Source organism: Pseudochaenichthys georgianus, chromosome 6, assembly GCF_902827115.2.
Source record: "Pseudochaenichthys georgianus chromosome 6, fPseGeo1.2, whole genome shotgun sequence".
In the NCBI taxonomy this organism is placed as follows: domain Eukaryota; kingdom Metazoa; phylum Chordata; class Actinopteri; order Perciformes; family Channichthyidae; genus Pseudochaenichthys; species Pseudochaenichthys georgianus.
This window is the reverse complement of record NC_047508.1, coordinates 30371092-30391048: the sequence shown is the minus strand read 5'-3', so window position 1 is coordinate 30391048 and position 19957 is coordinate 30371092. Positions and strand designations below refer to the sequence as shown.

Sequence of the window (19957 nt, the reverse complement as noted above, 5' to 3'; positions counted from 1 at the left end):
CAATAGTGATGGCAGTTAGATTTGGTAAGTTTAGAGACATCAAATATTAAATCACCCATCTTTGTTCAATACATCCAAGCCTTTCTTTCCCCCAGGTGTGCATTTAAACCAACTATGAGAAGCAGGTAAGTATGGGCTGTTCTTATCGGCTGATAAAACATCCATATTGTGCATGCCTGGTATTTTAGACAAATAATACCAGGTGAGGTTGAGTCTACTGAATTCCTTAGGATACTAGTAGATTTGTTGAGATATAATGACAATAGATCAGAGAGAATATTGAACATAGTAAACAAAGCGCTAATGATGCAGACCAAACAGAGAATTATTATGCGAATACTTTATTATCAATGTGTGAATGGTGTTAGCTTTTCATCTGGATATTAATAGTATATGAAAACTATACACCAAATCCAGGCTCATCCTAATTTTGCTGTATAATTTTTTATCTTATCTTAAGTTGGTATTGAAAGATTCTTTATCTTTATATATATTTATATATATAATATATATAAGCCAAAGTGCATTTTCCGTTTTTTTCCTCTTGTCCATATACACATTGCACCATACATAAATAATTACATTGTAAAAATGACTCCGTATTTACAAGTATAATATATATTTCATATAATATATAAAACTTTATATTAAATCTAGGTAGATGATATTTGGGATAGTTTGTGGGGTCCGTCTGTGTTATCTATGGTTGTTGAGGAGGATCTCCAGCCAGCAGGGGCAGGAGGTGATGAACTGTCTCGAGTAGCAGGGGCCCCAGCCCTTAGCAAAGCTGATGCGCACACTGTTGGGGTCGTAGGGTCCGTCCAAGAGCTCAGCGTCCGTGCTGTGCCTCAAGAGGTACGAGCGCTCATAGTCAAACACCTTGATGGAGTATCCTGGCATCACCTTCCGCACCACCAGAGTCCTGCTGTTAGGCACGTCCAGGGTCGGGGAGTTGACGAATATGGGGTGCTCACTGCGGTTATACGCCCAAACGCCGTCCGGCTCTTTGCTGAGGAGGATGCCATAGCCGATTTTTCCTCGTGTGCGCTGAACGGTGCTGCTGCGGTGCTCCAGGTTGAGCTGGCCCAGGCAGAAGCCCGTGCCCTGAGGTAGATCGTAGAAGATGCTGACGGAGTGCTCGTACACGGTGTAGAGGCGACCCACGCGCGTGCGGTGCTCCCAGTACGCCACGTTACACCAGTGGCTCTGCTTAGGGGCATCAGGCGACATACTGGCATCTAGAGGAGACAGAGGGACGGTCATTAAACAAAACATAAACACAGGCAAACAGGCCTAGTAAAAAGGACGGCTGGAGTTTTTTAGGGATTAACTATCTCTTTTAATTGTTCAGAGCAGATGGCCACACTATAAATACTGAAGGAGGCACTGTATTGAAATCTAAGCCTTGTATAAATACCAGTGCATGCACATCCGTCCAACGGACACACACTCACACGCAGTTTCCTCCTCTTCCTCAAGAGGGCACTGTGATGATTTAACGCTGACCACCCAGCACACAGTGCACTCATGCACTTGGAAAACAGATCATGTTTATTAACAAATATCTCAGGATCACACTCAGTGTTTCCACTGAAAATTGGCAAATCACTTCTTGCAGTAGTGTGTTGGTACTGGAAATTAGAAATCTACAAACAACTTTTTGAAAAGGCAGGTTTTTTTTGCCACTGCTTAAGACAAACATTTTTTTTTACAGTGGAACAAAGTTGGCATCCCATTGCTAAACATCTTTGTCCAGTAAATCAGCTTGTTAATTCAGTTTTCATGGCTGCAGTCTGTGAACTCTTTCCAGTGACAGGCCTCAGCACTCCACAGTGAGTTACTGCTCCCTGGGTGGACTTCTATCTTCACCAGAGTGAACAGAAACAGGCCTGCCGACTTCTTCCAGAGGCTGCTTCGGTCCACGCTGCTCAGAGCTGTCATACTGTTATACTGCTCATAAAGTGTGTGTTACGAGGAGAGGGGCTGGTGGAAGCGGACGAAAAAGCACCGAGAGTCCCATGATCTCACATCCGTCCCTGCACCCTTTGCTTCTCCAGCAGGAGGGTGCCTCTTTCTCCTCTTCCCTCGTCTTCCTCACATTCCACATGAGTGGGGGTGACGGGAGAAGGCCAGGCAGGGGGTCCCCCTCCCCCTCCACCCAGCTCTTCCCCCTGCTGTGGGCCCAGGGACGGCATTCAGCTCCCTGACAACTTAGCACAAGCCCGTGACCCGCTGACCCCCCAGCCTTCATGCTATCAGCTCCCATTAACTCACACACAGAGTGATGCCATTATTTTGCTTCAGAGAGTCTATTGGCACAGAGGATTTAAAGCCTGGGCCTGTGGCCTCATTCCTTTCAGTCTCTCTGCTCTCAGGGCTTAATGACCGCCTGCCCCATTAACAAACGCCTTTAAGGTGGAGCGTCGTAGATCCACACAGCAACAAAATGCCTGGCTCACCTCCCACCCAACTAAACCTTTCTGCTGAGTGACCCACGCTAGTAAAGTTTATACAAAGATTAGCAAAAACGTTGACCAGACTTGCACAGACAAAACGCCTGCTGGTTCAAGGCTCTGTGTAGAGGAGGGGGAGGAAAAGAGTGAGTGAGCGGGGATGTGTGGGGGTGGGGGGAGCTGCAGACAGGCTCTCTGTGTGTTTGCGCACACACTGATGGCTGAAATGACCCTCTCTCTTCAGGGGCCCCAACATGCATGTGCCATTAGTGAATTCCACACTCGGCTCCTCCACTCTGAGCACAGCTTTTACTTCAGCGTGGCTCGGCCTCACAAAGAACTCGGCCCCAACTTGTTTACGGCCCTCTATTGTCTCAAATCAAATGGAGCCCACACATCAAGGTAAACTCACTTTGAAACTGTGCACACAAACACAAAAGACGAAATGGCTACCGTCTCCTCCTTTTCAGATGGGAAGAATAAAGCAAAAGCAATTTAGTGGTCAATAGTGTCTAGTTTTCACACGTAGCCTGGAACCAGGGTAGCTAGAGAGACTGCGAGGACCAGGAAGAGGAATGAGCAGGACAAAGTTTAGAAATGTATCAAATGTTAAGCCTGAGGGAAGACAATGAGCACACCGCGAGCCAGGCCTTTTCCTGTCGCTGTGTTGTGTTAAGCGTCTACGTGTGCCTGTGCGCACATGTGTCTGCTCGGCCGGGGAGGAAAATCAGCCGGCGTGTTTGATTTTTTGTCCTGGTCTTGTGTGTTTTGGCTAGGTGGGGGTGCTGAGGTAAAGGCCTCTGAGAGAAGAACTCATTAGGATCTCTTTAACAGAGCAGAGCTATCACCAGTGGGCAGACTGTTTGGACAACATCACCACAGCAACGGTGACCTCCACTGCAGAGCTCACGCTGCCTTCTGCTAATCACCCCGTGAGATTTTCAAGGAAGCCTTGCTTTTTCAGCGATGTTTGGATCTGTCTGTAAATGTTTATTCCAAATTGATATTAGAGATTAGGAAGCCAGCTTTAATTATTATTACATGACCAGAATATGATACATAAAAAGGCCAGGCCAAGGCTCAAAGCAAACCGCAAAGCCAGATATGAGGCGGTGAAGGGAGTGCGTGTGTGTTGCTCCCTTCTGACCACAGCAAAGACACCCAACTCCAAGAGACTCCATGTTGGTTTTCAGAGGGTCTGCTCAGGGCGGAGAAATGACAGGCTGGGAGAAATTACTGGAGCTCTGCATCCATTTAACCCTGCCACCTTTTAACAGCTCCGTTTACCCATTAGAATAGAAGCGCATGTTATTATTGTTATTTTATTCTCAAAAGCCTGTCCTCTTAGCGTCAGTCTCAGAGCCAACGGATGCAGCCACAGTATGGCCGCTGCACTTCCTGTTCCTGCTGCCAAGGGGCAATAATCTGCACACGTGAAGGAGTTAATCAACACTGATGCGTTACATAACCAACTGAATGTGCTGGTAAAAGAAAAAATGTAGGTATGAGGAAACTGTTTGGTCTACAAAATGTTCCACGGACAAAATTATATACATGGAATAAAGCAGTTAGCACTTTTGTTAGCAATATGATAAATAAATGATAAGTATCTGTTTGGCTTTCCCTCACGCCTCAAGAAATAAGTAAACATATTGCGACATTCATAATAGAACAAGCCCACTCTCATGTTTAGTGAATAAAATGTAACCTTGAACGTAATCTGCACATACTGCGTGTCTCAGTACAGTCACACAGTCAACAGAGATATTTAACAAACACTTAGCAACTACAAAAAGCATTTAGTGCGCAGAGCTTGATTTACATAACAAGGCGTGAGCTCCATGGAAACCATGTAAAATGTTGATTTTTCTGTTTCCCTGTGGCCTGTCTGATTGGAAGAATTCAGAGCATCAAAAGCAGGACATGATGTCTGATAACAAACACAGAATAAGTGTGCTGGATCCCGGAGGCATGCTCAAGTGTCTGCATAATATCTGACTAGAATGTCTGCTGTGTATTGATTTTACATAAAATTAAAATAAGATTGCAAGTAGAGAATCAGCGGAAAAGGAACAAATTCAAATCCTTCACTTTAGTAAGAAATCATGCAATGAAAATATCACTAAACTAAAGATAATATAGATAAAATTGAATGAAAATGAATGTCTTGGAGTATGAAGTAGAGTTCCTGAAATGTGTACTGAAGCACAAAACATGAACAAATGTACTTAGTTACTTTCCACTACTGAAGATAATGTACTGTGAATGTTTCCGACCAAAAAAAGGCTTATACTGATTATGATTACATCTTTTATATTATGTTCCTCTGTTATGAGAGAAGAGCAACATGCCATTAACACAACCCTTAAATCCGCCTATGTTAAACAGAACCGAGCCTTTTACATATGGGAAAAAAAGCAGATCGCCGCGCTACGAGTTCCTTGCACTCAAGGGTGAGTCTGGATAATTACTACTAAGTACACAAAAATGGGGGGCTTGAAAGTTTCAATGGCAATCCTTGATGATCATCCAGTAATGCTTTTAAAGACAGCATGAAAAGGAGGGGGATAAAAAGGGCAGAGGGAGAAGCAGAAAAGAGCTGCCCCGGGGTAAACACGGCTCGCAGCCTTGGAGTGAGATAAATGGGAGGCCGAGTGTCAGGGACAGGCAGACAAACAACAGTGCTAACATCTCCCCACCAGGCTCCGGGGCCACCTCCATTATACTTCATCTCTCCTAATCCAGAGACTGCAAACACAGATGAACTCATTGCTGCTAAACTTTGCTAAGGAGGAAGAAAAAAAAAACACTGTAGCGAGTCCCTTTAAGCAGTGGAGGGGAGGAGAGCAGCAAGGGGAGGAGGGGGGGAGCAGTCTCTCATCCTGTGCCAAGGATTAGATTCCCCTCCAGCTATTAGACTCTACCAATGAACTGATAGGGGCTGGTGGTGAGGAGGGGGGCATGAGGACTGTGTGTGTGTGTGTGTGTGTGTGTGTGTGTGTGTGTGTGTGTGTGTGTGTGTGTGTGTGTGTGTGTGTGTGTGTGTGTGTGTGTGTGTGTGTGTGTGTGTGTGTGTGTGTGTGTGTGTGTGTGTGTGTGTGTGTGTGTGTGTGTGTGTGTGTGTGTGTGTGTGTGTGTGTGTGTGTGTGTGTGTGTGAGTGTGTGTGTGAGTCTACTTTGTGGTCGTATGTGTGACAATTCAGAACAAATTATTTTCTTTCTGCATTCCTGTGCACCCCCCTACTACTTTGTTCGATTGAATCATCTTTAAAAAAGTAAAACGGCAAAGTTGAACGAAAGCAAAAGCGTCCCCCTCCTATTCAGAGTCATGGCTTTAATTCTGCAGACAATGGTTCCTACAGGCCGGCTCTAACCCCTGAGCTGGCCACATTTAGGCTGGCGTCTGGGCTATCGCTGCCATCAAAGTCGGCTTTATCAGACAGACACGCTAACTGGAGCTGCTCTTATATGTCTATGGATTTTTCTCCCCGAGGTCTGGCCTTTCTCTGCCGAGAGAGAGACAGAGAGAGAGAGAGAGATAGACAGAAAAAGCAAGATAGAAAGAGAGGGAGAGAGATACGTGCTGGGAGAAATCACTGTGGGAGCCGGAGAAACTGAATCCAGCCACCAAGCCTGGCTGGTCACAATGGGAATGCTTTACATTGTCATCCACTTCCTCTCCACTTTCCCTCTGTTTCTGTTTCGGGATGACCCCGTGAGGGAGGAAAAGTGCTGTACCCTTGATAGCAGATAACTAACAGAATCCATAAAATAAATCAATAAACAGCAGAGGGTGTAAAAAGCACAGGAAGCTAATATAAAGGAGCCGTCTGGGCGCGAGAGCAAGAGGGTTTGAGGGAGTCTTTTTTTCGAGGGGAAGAGAATGTGCTGCTCATTTCCTCAAAGTTTCCTCCAAAGGTCTGCACTGTGTCAGAGACACAGAGCTTAAGTGATGGTGGTGATGCAAGTGAGGCCTATTAGAGTCCTTGAGGGCATGTATAAGCTCTGTGAAACTGTGGGGAATGTTTGTAAATGTCATATCTACGGGCGGCGTTAAAGGCCAGCGACGTCTGAGAGAGCACAGAAAGCAAAACACTCAGCGAACATCCTGCTGGGTGGCTGTGCCCTTTCACCTCCTCCTACAACCTATCTGTTTGTGTGTGTGTGTGTGTGTGTGTGTGTGTGTGTGTGTGTGTGTGTGTGTGTGTGTGTGTGTGTGTGTGTGTGTGTGTGTGTGTGTGTGCGCGTGTGTGTGCGCGTGAGTTTGTCTGCGTGTGTGTGAGGGAGCTTCGAGCCAAGAAGGCTGCAGCGTTAGAGCAGAGGAGACCCTGCACATTCCTGAACTCCCCCCTCCTCGCCTCGCTGTGCCTCCTAACTTCCTACTCTGGTTAGGACTGTGGGGGGTGGGGGTGCAGCTAGAAGGTTGCTTTATGTCTCCTTTAAGGGTGCCATTTGGCGTAAAACTCTCTACATCACACGTGACAGAGGAATTGCTGGTTGTGTGTTAAGATACTTTTACATACTTTTATTGGATTGTTCTTATTTAGAGTCGAAACGAACACTGATTGAGAATACTGACTTTAGCTGGTCTTCATACTCAAGCTTTGTCGAGAGCTTGGTTTCAAATGAACAAGTAACTCTATTATTATGAGTTATATTAGTCTGACTAATTTAAGGCGAAAGGTAGGTATTTTGTTTCCACCGGGCTGCGAAGTGAACCAGCTATGATGGACACAGTTGCCGTTGCAACAATGGTTTTCTATTGATCGGCCCGGTGGATCAGAGTCTGTGAGGAGAATGTGTTCTGTCAGGATAATGTGGCACCAGAGTTTCTGTTTCAATCACAACACTTGCTGCGCTGTAACCCATACTGCTCCACCGCGGGCATCCAGACACCAGCTCCCCAAACAAAGACAACTGTTTCCCCCATCTCCGACAAGTCAGCTTGTTCACAACAAGCAAGACATTCATTAAAAATGCAGGAGTGAACATTTCCAATAATTCACTAAGTCCTTCGCTGTCAACATCTGCGAAAAATCTTGAAGCTAAAGGGAATGGCAGGATTTCATTAAGTAAATGATGTGCTGGCAGTCACAGAGAGGGGAAGAGGGGGAAGCTTCAGCCAGACCTCTAATCTAAACCGTACCCTGAAATGTGACAGCCTGGCTGCACGACGTACAGGCAAGGCTTCAGAATGCACACAAATAGGAGATAAGTAAAACACACACTACAAAAGCTGATATATTTTCCCTGGGGAAGTTAATCAATGAGAATGTTCACATGTTTATGACTTGTAATAACTACTACTTGCATCATTTGCTTTGTCAACTTGTGCTTTGTACAGAACCTGAGGACATACATACTTGTACATGCTCAGGAAACAAAATACCTAGGTGAGAACCAGGCTCTGAGCCATTGTTAACTCTGTTTTATCGGGGGGGTTTTGGTGGACCATCGCTCAAAATAAAGGTTTTCTGCTCAGAAGGCGTCCTCTTTTGGGAACAAGATCAAAGGCTCCAAACGATGTCTCTATCATACGCGGCCCCATGTTAGGACAAGGGATAGGAATGAAGATACAGCTACAGGAGATCAAGTTCAAGATAAGGAAAGAGAAAACAAATCCCTGTCTCTTACACATGTAAAGTAGAGAGAAAATGAACCAGACCTTGATACACTTGAAATGTACTGCTCAACTAATCAACAATGAGCTCCTATCTGTTCCCTCAGGCTGTAAAAGGTTTGTGTAGAGATGTCGGATGACATGGGCCCCTACAGCTAATCCACACACAGCATTCTGGAGGCTCAAAGAATGCGCTGGCTATTCTGAGTTTTAAAATACTGACAGCCATAGGTTCAGGCACAACTGTCAATGCTCCTCTGGGGAGGAAGGGAAACAAATCTTAAATCTATTTTTGCCAGCAATCAGACCACAGGCCTAAATCATGGCTGCGCATGGCCAGTGTCTGGATTTATAATTGTGGGTAAAATGGTCAGAAAATAAAGACAGCATCCAGAAACTGGCACCTCCTTCCCTGCTGCTTGCCAGCCGTTGCAAGGCTAGCACATTTACAGTGGCCAGCTCAAATGGAGTATTGTTCCCCCTCTCAAGGCTGAGAGGAGGCACACTAAAACACTAAACGAACAGTTGGACATTCCTTACATTTTTAATGGCATTGCACGCTCTTTATTTGTTGCTATAACCCTTTGCCCTGAGCTGAATGAATGGAGCTATTGGTGGAGGCTGGTGCGGCGCTGCGGTGAGAAGCGAGAGATGGAAGGTGCAGCCCTCTGTGAGCACATGACAAGATTAGCTCACTCACTTTGTTTGCTAAGGTAGAATATGGGGCAGAAATTATAGCCTGAGCACACCTCCTGTTATTTCTACAGACTGCACTTTCTATCTGTGCGGTAAGCCCTAAAATGAAACATAGTCCACCTCATCCTGAGCACAGTACACTCTGTAAACTCAAATGACAAGCGCAGCACTGTGAGCTTAGACACATAGTCATGTATGAGGCTATAGATTTATCTTTATCTGTGAGCCCTTCACAAGTTAGTCAAACAACCGGCAGCACTGGCACCACTCTGGCCTGCCAAGAGGAGACAGATAAATACTAAGCTCAGCAGGCTAGTTTCTGTTGACATGTAAGGGGTTTCAGGCTTCTCCAAGGACTGCTTTCGATTAGCATGGCTTTCACTCTGCACATAGAGGTCACATTACCTCACCACATCTAGGCCCGGTGTTGCCAGTTCTGACTGAATATCAACTCTTATAGCAACTTTTGTGTGAAGAAATCTCAACACAAAGACAACTGCAGTACCCTGTCTTCATCTATGGCACACTTCAAGATTCATTTCAACTATGAATACCACCTTGTGGTTGTATGCCTCCATTACCCAGTTGCAAGTTTACATCATAAGCATAGGCTGAGTTATAGCCAAAAAGGTGATTGGTCAGATATCAGTGACCTTGACCTTTGACCACTAAATTCATAACAACATTTCAGGAAATTCCCTTATTGTCTTCCTGAGATACAGAGATGGGACGCATGGACAGCATTGATGGAATTACGGAGATGAACAACTCAACAACATAATTACTCTAGCCTGCGCTATTGGCAACATGTTCAATTAGTGAGCCAATGGATCCTGTAGACATGGAGGAATCTGCTGAGGATCCTCAAAGTCATAACCCCTGAGAGAATAGGTTGAAAGTGGATTTCTGAGTCGAACAATGCTGAGAAAGGGAAAATGAAAAATGGCCTTATCGCTCTCATCAATGGCTCTTTTTCTATGTGTGTTACGTAAGGGGAAACGGAAGCCAGCCTCCCAGGACAGGAACGGATACTTGAGACGAGGACTGTGGGTACAGGCTCTACAGAGAGAATAGAGCACAAGACCCTTCAGGATGTATAGCTGCAACCCTCTGCTCCCAGCAAAAGAAAAATGGACTCTGCAAACTGGACAAGACAAATGGGTGAGGAGAGCCCCCTTATGTCCCTTGAGATGCTGGCCTTCTCTTCAACATTCCTCTCCCCCCGCTGTCAAAGGGGCAATTCACCGCCCTGCACCGCTACAAAACCCAGGCAGCATTTTAAAACAGGATGTTTGTCTGAGGCCTCCTTCCCCTCAAATAAACAATCCGCAAAACCTAATTTCGGGAGGCAGGGTGGAAGCACTCGAGTCACATTATTTCCACATCCCGTATCCTGGAGCATTGGGGCTCCTGAGGGAGTGTGGGCGGCCAGGCGCTGAGAAGACTCAGGGCTGCGGTGGAAACCTGAGGCCATGTGCCAGGCAGCAGGGGGAGACGAGCCCGGGCTGCATCACTCTAGGGTCTGGGGGACGAGCGGGGGGGATCATGCCTCAAGGTGGGGAGGGGGACCTCGCTAACATGCTGATGCAGTTGACACTTCATCAGACCATGGGAAGCAGAGCGGTGTCAGGGTACTGGTGTTGCATAAAGACAGCTACATGTCTGCACAGTGTGAAAGAAATACTGCATCTGCTCAAAACACTACATTTTAGAGTAACCCTTAAAGGAGAAGGACTACAATTATTAGCATTTGATGCTATAAAGATATAATCATTTATGGATGTGTGCTGTAAATGATGTTACCCTACAATATGTCATCAAAGATCCTTTAAGAAGAATGGTGCATAACTTAAAAGAACCATCCATAACATATTCAAAACACTGCAACAAACTGAATTGATTAACTAGCATGGAAAAACACAACTTAACAAGACAGTTCAAGGCAAATTAGAGGTGCAATCTATCCCAAATCTTTTCAGATGCGTACAGTAGATATGCCATTTAATTAGTTTGAAGCCAGAAGTGGAATCACATGCCTTCAAAGTCAGATCAACAAGTACAGGTCCAGTCTAATCTACTTTAATCAAGAGAAGCATCGTCTGTGTTTAGACTGTCTAATTATTCAATGCATTTCCACTGTCTCTGACACTGATGCTTACTGCTGGCCTCTTCCTGACCCAGGCGGGCGGACTGTGATTAGTATGGACTGTACAATTTCATTAGCTTTGCGTGTGAATGTATGTCGGCATGCATCTGGACTTGTATGAGGACCCTGAGTAAAAAACTGAAACTTAAACATAAAAGACTGTTTGTGGTGCCTGGGTCTATGTATTGTATACTGAAATGTCCCTGAGCAATCTGTTGCGTGACTCACATTAGGCCCTTCCCATCCATCTTGTAACTGCCTTGTTCTGCCTGGAATAATCAGTCAATAGCAGAGTGGAGCTGACAGTCTGCAGACCAGACATCCACAGAGACAGCACTGGCCTTTCCTCCAGAGACAGGCAGGCAGACGGAGGAGAGCACTGTATGATTACTCTGTGGGAACCCTGAATACCTGCTGATGCCCTCATGCCTCCAGTAGGCGCTAGAGCACTCTGTTTAATCCATGTCTATCAACTTTCAATATTTCTGCTCCTCCAGTTTTCCATCAATTTCAGGAAGAGAGAAGACATAACGCAAGGAGAGTAATTCAGGTCACTTGTTTTTGTGGCCATCAAATCACACCAACATGAGCAAATACACAAAGTGTCATGCTGACAAATGGGTTGATTGACACCTCTGATGACTAGAGAATGTAGGCACCCAGCATTCAGGATCTTACACTGGTCGAAACGCCTGTCATGTATTGTGCACAAATATTTTCAATACAATTGCTCTGAAAGAGACCATATCTTTAATGACTACAATTCAGCCTCCTCCCATTAAGAGCAGCATTATAATGAAGAAGTGACAAACATAAAGAGCCCCCAAAGTCAGAGACAATGTGACTGACATAATAAAGTCAAAGTGTAGGGGGAAAACTCCCCCTCAGACAGTCATACAGGAAGCAATGAGACTCACTTCAAAGGGCTTCACTCTGATGACCACACGACTAGGCCCAGGCGGTGAGGAAACAGGTGTGCGGGCAGACTGCGAGGGCAGCACCAGCAAAGGCACATTCCCTCACACACACAGTGCTGAGGTATACTGTGAATGCAAGCTGGGGCCGCTCATGACGTAAACAGATATCACAGAGTGCCATGGTGGGGCTGTCTCTCTCCCTCACAGCCACGTTTAAATAAAACACTGTGAAGGGTTCAAATGTCTATGATCACACAGTAACTGAAGGTATTACACTCTTAGTGTAATACAATGGTGTGCACATGGGGAATATTTTTAAGAATGCATAAGTAAGAACATTTTAACATGTTAAACAACTGCAAGAATCAGCCAGAGGGGGGAAATGAAATGTATCTGCACTTAAATGCAACTCTAACAATAACTTAGTGTATTGACTTAAAGATTTACCTCATAACCACGGCACCAAGCAAAGAAAGAAAACTACTTTTCACATTCTACTGAATATAATCAAAATCTTGGTTGATGTGGAGGAACGAGCTTAAACCAAGCAGAAGAATGCTCACTGGGTATTGCTGTAGCCCTGGTCTGTAAACTGTAGTTGATTATTTGACTACACCCCACCCATCCACCAAGTGCCCCCCAGACTTGCTTTTAAGAGGTTGACTTGTTCGTGCACGAGGGGTGGAGTCTGGATCCCATACAACTCCGGTTACAAACAGAGTCACTCTCTCCACCAGAGCTTCAGGGGGATTCACAGAGAAAGTCATCTCCAGGTCAGCAACGCATTAAACACAGGATAACTTGACAATGTGCATTACATGCCTGTGTGATAAAGCAGAACTAAGTGGGCTTCATAAGGATGCCTTCAGGCTCTCGGTCTTATGGTGGAATATGCTTGAAAAATATTTTGTGGAAGATCTCTATCGCTGACAAGACGTTAACGGTTTGTTTCACTCAACATGGACACTATATTGTTGTATCTAAATCCAAAACAACATCATACAGTCCAAACGCCACATGATCAAAGACTGACGGGCTACACAAATTAGCTCACAGCACGGAAAACCACTACCCTGTCGAGCCCTGGTCATTCTCCTTCCCAAGTCCCAAGAGTTTGAGTGTGTCACCGCCAATGCAGAGTGATCTGGCCAGGCCTGTACAAGCAGCAAGCAACACAGTTGGAAGAAACTAAAGCCTAGCGTGTCTAGATCCTCCCTCCTCACCACAGTCTCTGAGGAATTGTGGTGCGCGCTCTGACAAGCCCCTCATTTGTTGACTCAGGGAGTGTCGCCGGGCCATGCTGAGGTGGTGACAGCATGTGTACTGGGGAGGAGGGGGCCCTTGCTGACCCAATACTTCACTGCCAGGTAGCCATGTCAACTGGCCGGGCCTCTGAGCCATGGCAGACCTTCTAACAGGAAATGCTGCTCCCTGCAAGCCCCAAAATGAGGGCTCTGAGTCCCAGTCCACATGATACTGTGCATGTTGGCTGTGGCCCTAGTATGAGGGGGGGGGATATATGCTCATTCTGCGCCATGAGAAAGGAGTGTTTCATTTCAAATCAGAGGACAGGACTGTTTCTACTCGCTTCCTTTGGTGTGGCCTCATTCACAGGAGCAACTCCATTTCCCTGAGCCCACCCCTCCCTGCAGCCCACTAACAGCCAGGCCTGATAGAGTTGTACGAGTGTCTGCGCACATGCATGTGAACAACTATGTGTGCTTGTGTGTGTTTCTGAGTGAGCTTGGATCTTATTACAGTTTGATCCCACTCAAATATTTCTGAAAGAAAAACAGAGGAGGGGAGGCCGGCTCTGTGGCCAACACACACGCCCCGCTGAACCTCTGCAGCGCTCACAATGAAACCTTTATCTTTAAAGCTCCCACTGTTCCTAATGGCCCTTAATGAGAAGAGATAAAGTGCAACAGCGAAATGAAATTACCCTCATAAGTTCACATGTTGATTCAAAAACGCTCAAAAGCTACGCAGAGAAGGGTGCTGAACTGTTGCTGAAGTACACTCTGAAGAATTATACCTACTTTTATTTATTTCACATTTTAACCATTACAAAGCCAGAAGAAACCGGATGATGCCGCACTGAACATGAGAGGTGCTCTGTGATTTAATAACATGTGAAAACGGTGATTCACAGATTGTATTATAATGACTTAAATCTATATGAAGAGACATGCAAACACATCAGCATGGAAGACACGCATCTCTTTTTTAACATCAGTATCATGTGCTTCATTACTCAAACTATCAACTTTAAGCATACTTCAGGGAAAAAGCAAAACCCCTAATCCATGTATTAATGATCCTTACCACATGGATGATTTCATCATCAAGAATCTGTTTTAATGTGCTTAATATAATATCTTCATGTGACGCATTAACTGTAAGCTCTTTTTCAAGTTGTGTTTCTTTAGTAATACAGTAACTCTTTATCCAGGATAGTTAATGTGTCACTATATGAGCCCAACCGCTGCTCACACATGTATCCATGAAAACATAATCAAAGATTTATTTTCTGATACATGCCACTAAACGATTAAAGTAACCAAACGCATGAACAGGATGTCAAAGCACACTTCTGCTGCTCACAGCATTTGAACAGCCAGTATAAGTGTAATACACAGTATGTAATATACATATGTTGTGTACTATGCAAACCAACAAATAAATGACCACTACAAAAATGTACATCTCTACTTGTTGGATAAATGACTTCAGTATTTACAGAGTGGCTCCTCTGGGTAATCATTCATTTCTAAAATCAGTGTAAGACACTGCGGATATAAACTCCTTATTTGGAGACTGGCGAGGAGTTGGAGAAGCACACCCACCTGAGAATTCCCCCGGTGTGATATTTGGTGAGCTGGTTGCCTCAGTTTCAGTGTAAGACAATGTGGAGTCTGACAGATCTGTGGGGAGGAAAACGGAAATTATTCATCTGCAGCTAGTCAGAACTTGTTTCCTTTGTGTACATCTTCATTTCAACTGGAACATCCCCTGTTTTCCATATTAAATTTGAAAACCATTAACACCACGTTTGGCTTCATCCCATAATGGATAACCTGGCAACTTTTCTAACAGGCTTTACCTGATGACATCCCCCCAAATGCTGCCAGAAACCTCAGCTGTACTCAGGCTTGCAGCCCCAGCTAGCAGCCAGGCTCCAAAGTCCTAGCAACCCACAGAACATACTGCCCACGCCATATTACCCACACTGGCTCTGGCTGGCATGCTGACATCATGCCACATTCTGGCCTTGGTCTCATCTCAAAGCTACCATGCAGTTTGCCAGTAACTGTTCCCAATTAGAGCCATTTCAAGTTTTCACATAGCTTTATTCCTTTTTCTTCCTGTTAAACCAGAGCCTTAACAAAAGACTGACCGTGCCCTATGCAATTGACAGGCCCCTAATGTAATTATGAATGAAAACGATAATGAATCAAGTAATTACAGTCTGACATCTGCATGGTTACAAGTCATAACACAGAGGATCAATATCAATAGCAGACTTAAGATGAAACAATATTTAAAGATGGTGTAGAAAGCTTCAGGTGCCATAAAGCACATCTGTGTCACTTACCCAGTGGCTTGTGTTCTTCATTAGGGGAAAGCCTCGAATAAGGAGGTGGGGGTGATTCTGTAAAAAAAAAAAGAGTCAAGTAAATAACCTAATAAAGGAAAGAAATGCAATTTAAAAGAAAGAAAGGTAAAACTCAATCAACAGACTCAACATGAGAGGGTCATATGTGTGCAATGTTAACAGAAGTAACAGTTTTGGGGTCTAAGAAGATCAAACGGATATTTATTTAGCACTGTTTGAATATATTGAGTTATACACTGTAATAAAATAATTGTGTGTTAACAAGTTTAATGCCCGTGATGTAAAGCGGCTGACAAAGCTGTTTAGTAAAAAAAAACTTGCAGCACATACAGTATAAACGCTTCTTTGCACTTCTATATCTCATTTCCTATTACAGTAATTCAAAGGTGACCAAACATTGTTTTCTAAACTATGTTTGAATGAAGTGATAGTGATAGTAATGAGTTCATAAAAGCAAAAATAAATTTGCCAACACAACAAACTCCAAGCCAATCGTAAAGGCATCAACCAATAACTCAAAAGTTGAAACACTCTTTAAAGTCGACAACATCTCAAGTCTCACAGCTTTGTGTCTGCACTACAGAATTGAATCATTTCGTTTAAAAGCTTATTAAACAGCTAATAAAGCCAACAGAGCACCATTTTTATGTATTATTTAACTAAAGCAGTCATTACAACAACTACAGAGACTAACCATTACTTTAGTTATGCAGGTAGAAGTTGAAAGAATCAGAGTAAATCTCAGCTTTTTAACTTTATTCTGTTCAGAAACCTTTATATCCAATAAAAAAAGAGGAGAAACAAGGAGAATAACTTGCACAAGAAGGAAAAGCACAAAGGAAAGAAAACTTTGTGAGCACACTGTGACCTCGCCTACAGGGAAAAGGGGAAGGAGAAAAGCATAATAGCAGCGGGTCCTTTAAGAGTGGCGGCAGTAATTGCTAGGATCTGAACTCAGTCACTCAGATACACAGCTAGTCAGTCTGGCGCCAGTAGTATGCAAACTGTATATTATCACCACTCCTTCACCTAAATAGCATGAGGGGACCTCCTTAGGACAAAAGGGCTTTTAAAGCGCAACTTGAAACTGATCTCATTCGAAAAGCATAATGACTGGCAAAATAAAAGGAAGACGTTTTTGCCCACTTCAATCCCTGCTCTCTGTCAAACATTACAGACTGTTCTATTCTTTAAAACTCTTACACAATATCCAGACCAGTAGTTCATTTTCAAATCATTCTAAAATCAAACTCAAGTAGATGCATGCTTTAACAATACATGTTGTTAGGGTTCTTTTGTTGAGGTGTTTTTTTATACTAAGGATTTAAATGTTTATCAACTAAAATCGAATTAATGTATTCAATGTCTGTCTCATAATTCCATATTTTTTATTTCTCCATTTGAAACAAAGTAAAAAAAACAGTGATTAAGGTCTTGATTCAAAGTCCCCCTTCTTGAATAGCATGAAAGAAATACCAGCTCTATCGGGCCACGCATGAACGCATGTGAGCTATGTCTACTACGAGCCTTAGTCCCAATATGGGGTATGTGCCCCTCTCGGAGTCAGTGGGGTTGAGTGGCCCAGCGTTTCAGGTTTGCCAAATCACAGGCTAGCCCCCTGCCAAAACTGAATCTGTTTAATATAGGTCAGCGAGGTTCGGCCATAGATAGCTTATTGATTGTGAAAATAAAGCTCAATCCTCAAACCACAACAACTAAACTGACCTATGGCACCCGGTCCAATCCTCTGACTGAGTCTAAACAATCATATTCATGTCAAACATTGTTGATAATCGGCCTATAAATGGCAATACCCATGCAAGAAACAAAGTTAAGAACCGAAAATGGCTGTGTTGACAATTACTCTGAAAGCATACATATGTTCAGACACACTAAAGATGTCATGTCTACTTTATGTTATTATGGAATTCATTAAATACGTTAAGCTAAAACAAGTTGTATGCACAGCAGCAGTCCAGACTAACATTCTCCTTCATCAAAAGGCCTAGATTTCACAAGCTAGTAGGGGAGATGCACTGGTAAAGCACCAAACTCTTCAAACACAACTTCCAAGGCAACTAAAACCTTTGAAAGTGACAAACAATAATACATATTCAATATTTTGCATGCATTTTGTTGTTTTTCCTGTATATACCAAACGTAGTCAAGACAACGAAAACAACAAACTAGCAACAAAAGTAGACTATGGTACATGTATGCTTTGCCATACTGACCAAGTATTTTATTATTCACCTTGCGTAAGGATAACTTAGTAAGTAATTATTAACTATTTAATCAAAGGCCAGCCTTTTTTCTGAACAATACCAGACAAATAAAACATGGTGATAGGGAAAGATTTTCAGAACATATTTCAAGGCCCTTTACAGTTTTACAATCTCGAAAAGTGAAATGCAATATGGCCTGTTCAGTTCTCTTTCAAATAATTTGGCAAATAGACATAATAGGCCTGATTGTTGAGATGTATCTGCATGATGATTCTCTATGTTTAGAGACAAGCAAGTTCAGAAGGAAATATGGGAGCACATGACTACATTTGAGAAAACCAACCCTGTTCTCTTTAATGGGCTACCTGGTGGTTTTAGGAGCATCTAGCTAGGCCTGCAAGGTGCTACAATAGGACAGTGTGTGTGTGTTCTGGCAGGTGCTCTTACCTGGCCCACAGAGCCGGCTGTAGTGATAGGGGTTGCAGCATACTGAAGGACCGTCCAGGGCCCCAAAGCTCTTACACTCACAGAGCGGTTTGAGCTGGGCAGGGTGCTGGAGGTCGGACCAGCGGTACAGTTTACACACGAGCAGCTGTGGGGATGCCACATGGCCACCCAACCTCAGCTCTGTCGGGGAAATCATAACACAGTCGCTGGGCATCCCTCCTCTGGACTCCACCGCCTCTAGTAAGGTATCCAGCGCCCTCTCCTTTAGCCTCTTCAACAGAGAGTATGTGGCTGATTTCAGTTCTTGCTCCAACACTGTGCGTGGCATCGCCTCCTGCGCCTCGGGAGAGCAGCTTTCCCGGGGGCCAAGGCTCCTGAGCACGAAGTGACACGACCCCGGATCCCTGGTACCCTGAGCCGTGTCTGGACCCCTGAACTCGGAGTGGTCCCGGTCTTTAAATAAGCAGCACGTCACTGTCCTGCACTCTCTGTCCTGTATGGAGCGGGGGCTCCCCTGCTCCTGGACGCACACTGCACCCCCATCTTGGTCCGACGTGACCCCCAAGCCGCTGCTCTCCACGGGGATGCGGGAGCACACACCCCCTATGTCCCCTACAAGAGACCCGCTAGGGGTCATCGGTCCGAGCTCCCTTTTGGGAATTTTCTCTGGGTTGTTTCCGAACAGATCGTCCCCACAGCCGTCACTAGTTTTGCCATTTCCATCTTCCCCTTCTTTATCTGGGATCAAACGGCTTCTCCAGAGTCGCCGCACAAGACCTGAGCGTTTCGTCCTGAACATACGACAACTTGAAAATCTATAAGAGGGTTTTATTCTTGTACGGATATCCGAAAATTACAGATACTTCTCCGGTCGTTGCAAAACATTAATGTCTGTGAAATGCCGTGCAATGCCTGCACAGCCGACTGACGAGCATTGGTGGCAAAACCGCAACATTAGAGAAAAGGCTATTTTGTTGCATTTACAACGACAAAACCGCGCAATAAATGCACTGCAGCATAGCGATCAAAATGCATTCATTTAGCCGAATATGCTGTAAATAACCAAGCGGCTGAGATTGAGACTTATTATCCAGGATTGCTGCGGAATTGACTGTTTATATGTGTGTTACGAACGAATATAAAAAGCAGAATACATAATAACATAACATAGTATATTTAGAAACATAATCCAAAGCCAGTAGCCTTCAAACCAAGACGGCGACTCGCAGCCTGGAACAGTTTCGTACTTTTAACAAGCTTGTATCTACTTTGTACACCGGCACGTATAGCATGAGGTACTTCGAGGCGATTTAATCCCAAAGAAAATGCACTAAAAATCAGGATCCTTGTCGTCTTCTTGAGATGTCAGTGCACTTATTTATTTTTTTTACAATCCCAACAAAATATCCATGCGAGCTGATAGTACACGGAGAGGATCAATCCGAAGCTGAATCGCGCTCCTGCTTCTCGACTCAGATCTAAACCAAACTGCAGCCCAGATCCCTTTCTTTCTCCGTTTCTCTCTCTTTTTTCTCTCCCCCCGCTTCCACACACACACACACACACACACACACACACACACACACACACACACACACACACACACACACACACACACACACACACACACACACACACACGCACACACGCACGCACACGCACACACGCACACGCACACACACACGGGGCCCCCGAGGAGAGCGGTGGAGCCATTGGCTGACTACCATCATGTGCTAGTCTAGACACTTTGGCGGCTGTGAGCTGCACTGATTGTTGCGCAAACAAGGTTTCAAGTTTCTTAACTCTTAAAGGCGAAACAACCACCTATAGTTTTTAA

At 44.5% G+C, this 19957-nt stretch overlaps 1 protein-coding gene across 1 annotated transcript; it reads right to left on the bottom strand.

Annotated features, from left to right (window-relative positions):
• Positions 1-325: 325 nt before the first annotated feature.
• Positions 326-19633, bottom strand: smad6b (SMAD family member 6b). The gene is made up of 4 exons (XM_034085089.2): positions 18121-19633; positions 15428-15484; positions 14679-14756; positions 326-1238 (listed from the first exon to the last, which is right to left on the bottom strand). The coding sequence occupies exons 1-4, from the start codon at positions 18917-18919 to the stop codon at positions 697-699; spliced, it is 1476 nt and encodes a 491-aa protein (XP_033940980.1). The 5' UTR covers positions 18920-19633; the 3' UTR covers positions 326-696.
• Positions 19634-19957: the final 324 nt, after the last annotated feature.

What these genes read in the sequence shown, in the direction of transcription:
- smad6b (XM_034085089.2), bottom strand. Translation starts at nt 18,919, where the DNA reads ATGTTCAGGACGAAACGCTCAGGTCTTGTGCGGCGACTCTGGAGAAGC. An exon ending in CAGCCGGCTCTGTGGGCCAG is followed by an intron (nt 15,485 to 18,120) that starts GTAAGAGCACCT and finishes TTTTTTTTACAG; the next exon opens with AATCACCCCCACCTCCTTAT. An exon ending in TGAAGAACACAAGCCACTGG is followed by an intron (nt 14,757 to 15,427) that starts GTAAGTGACACA and finishes TCCTCCCCACAG; the next exon opens with ATCTGTCAGACTCCACATTG.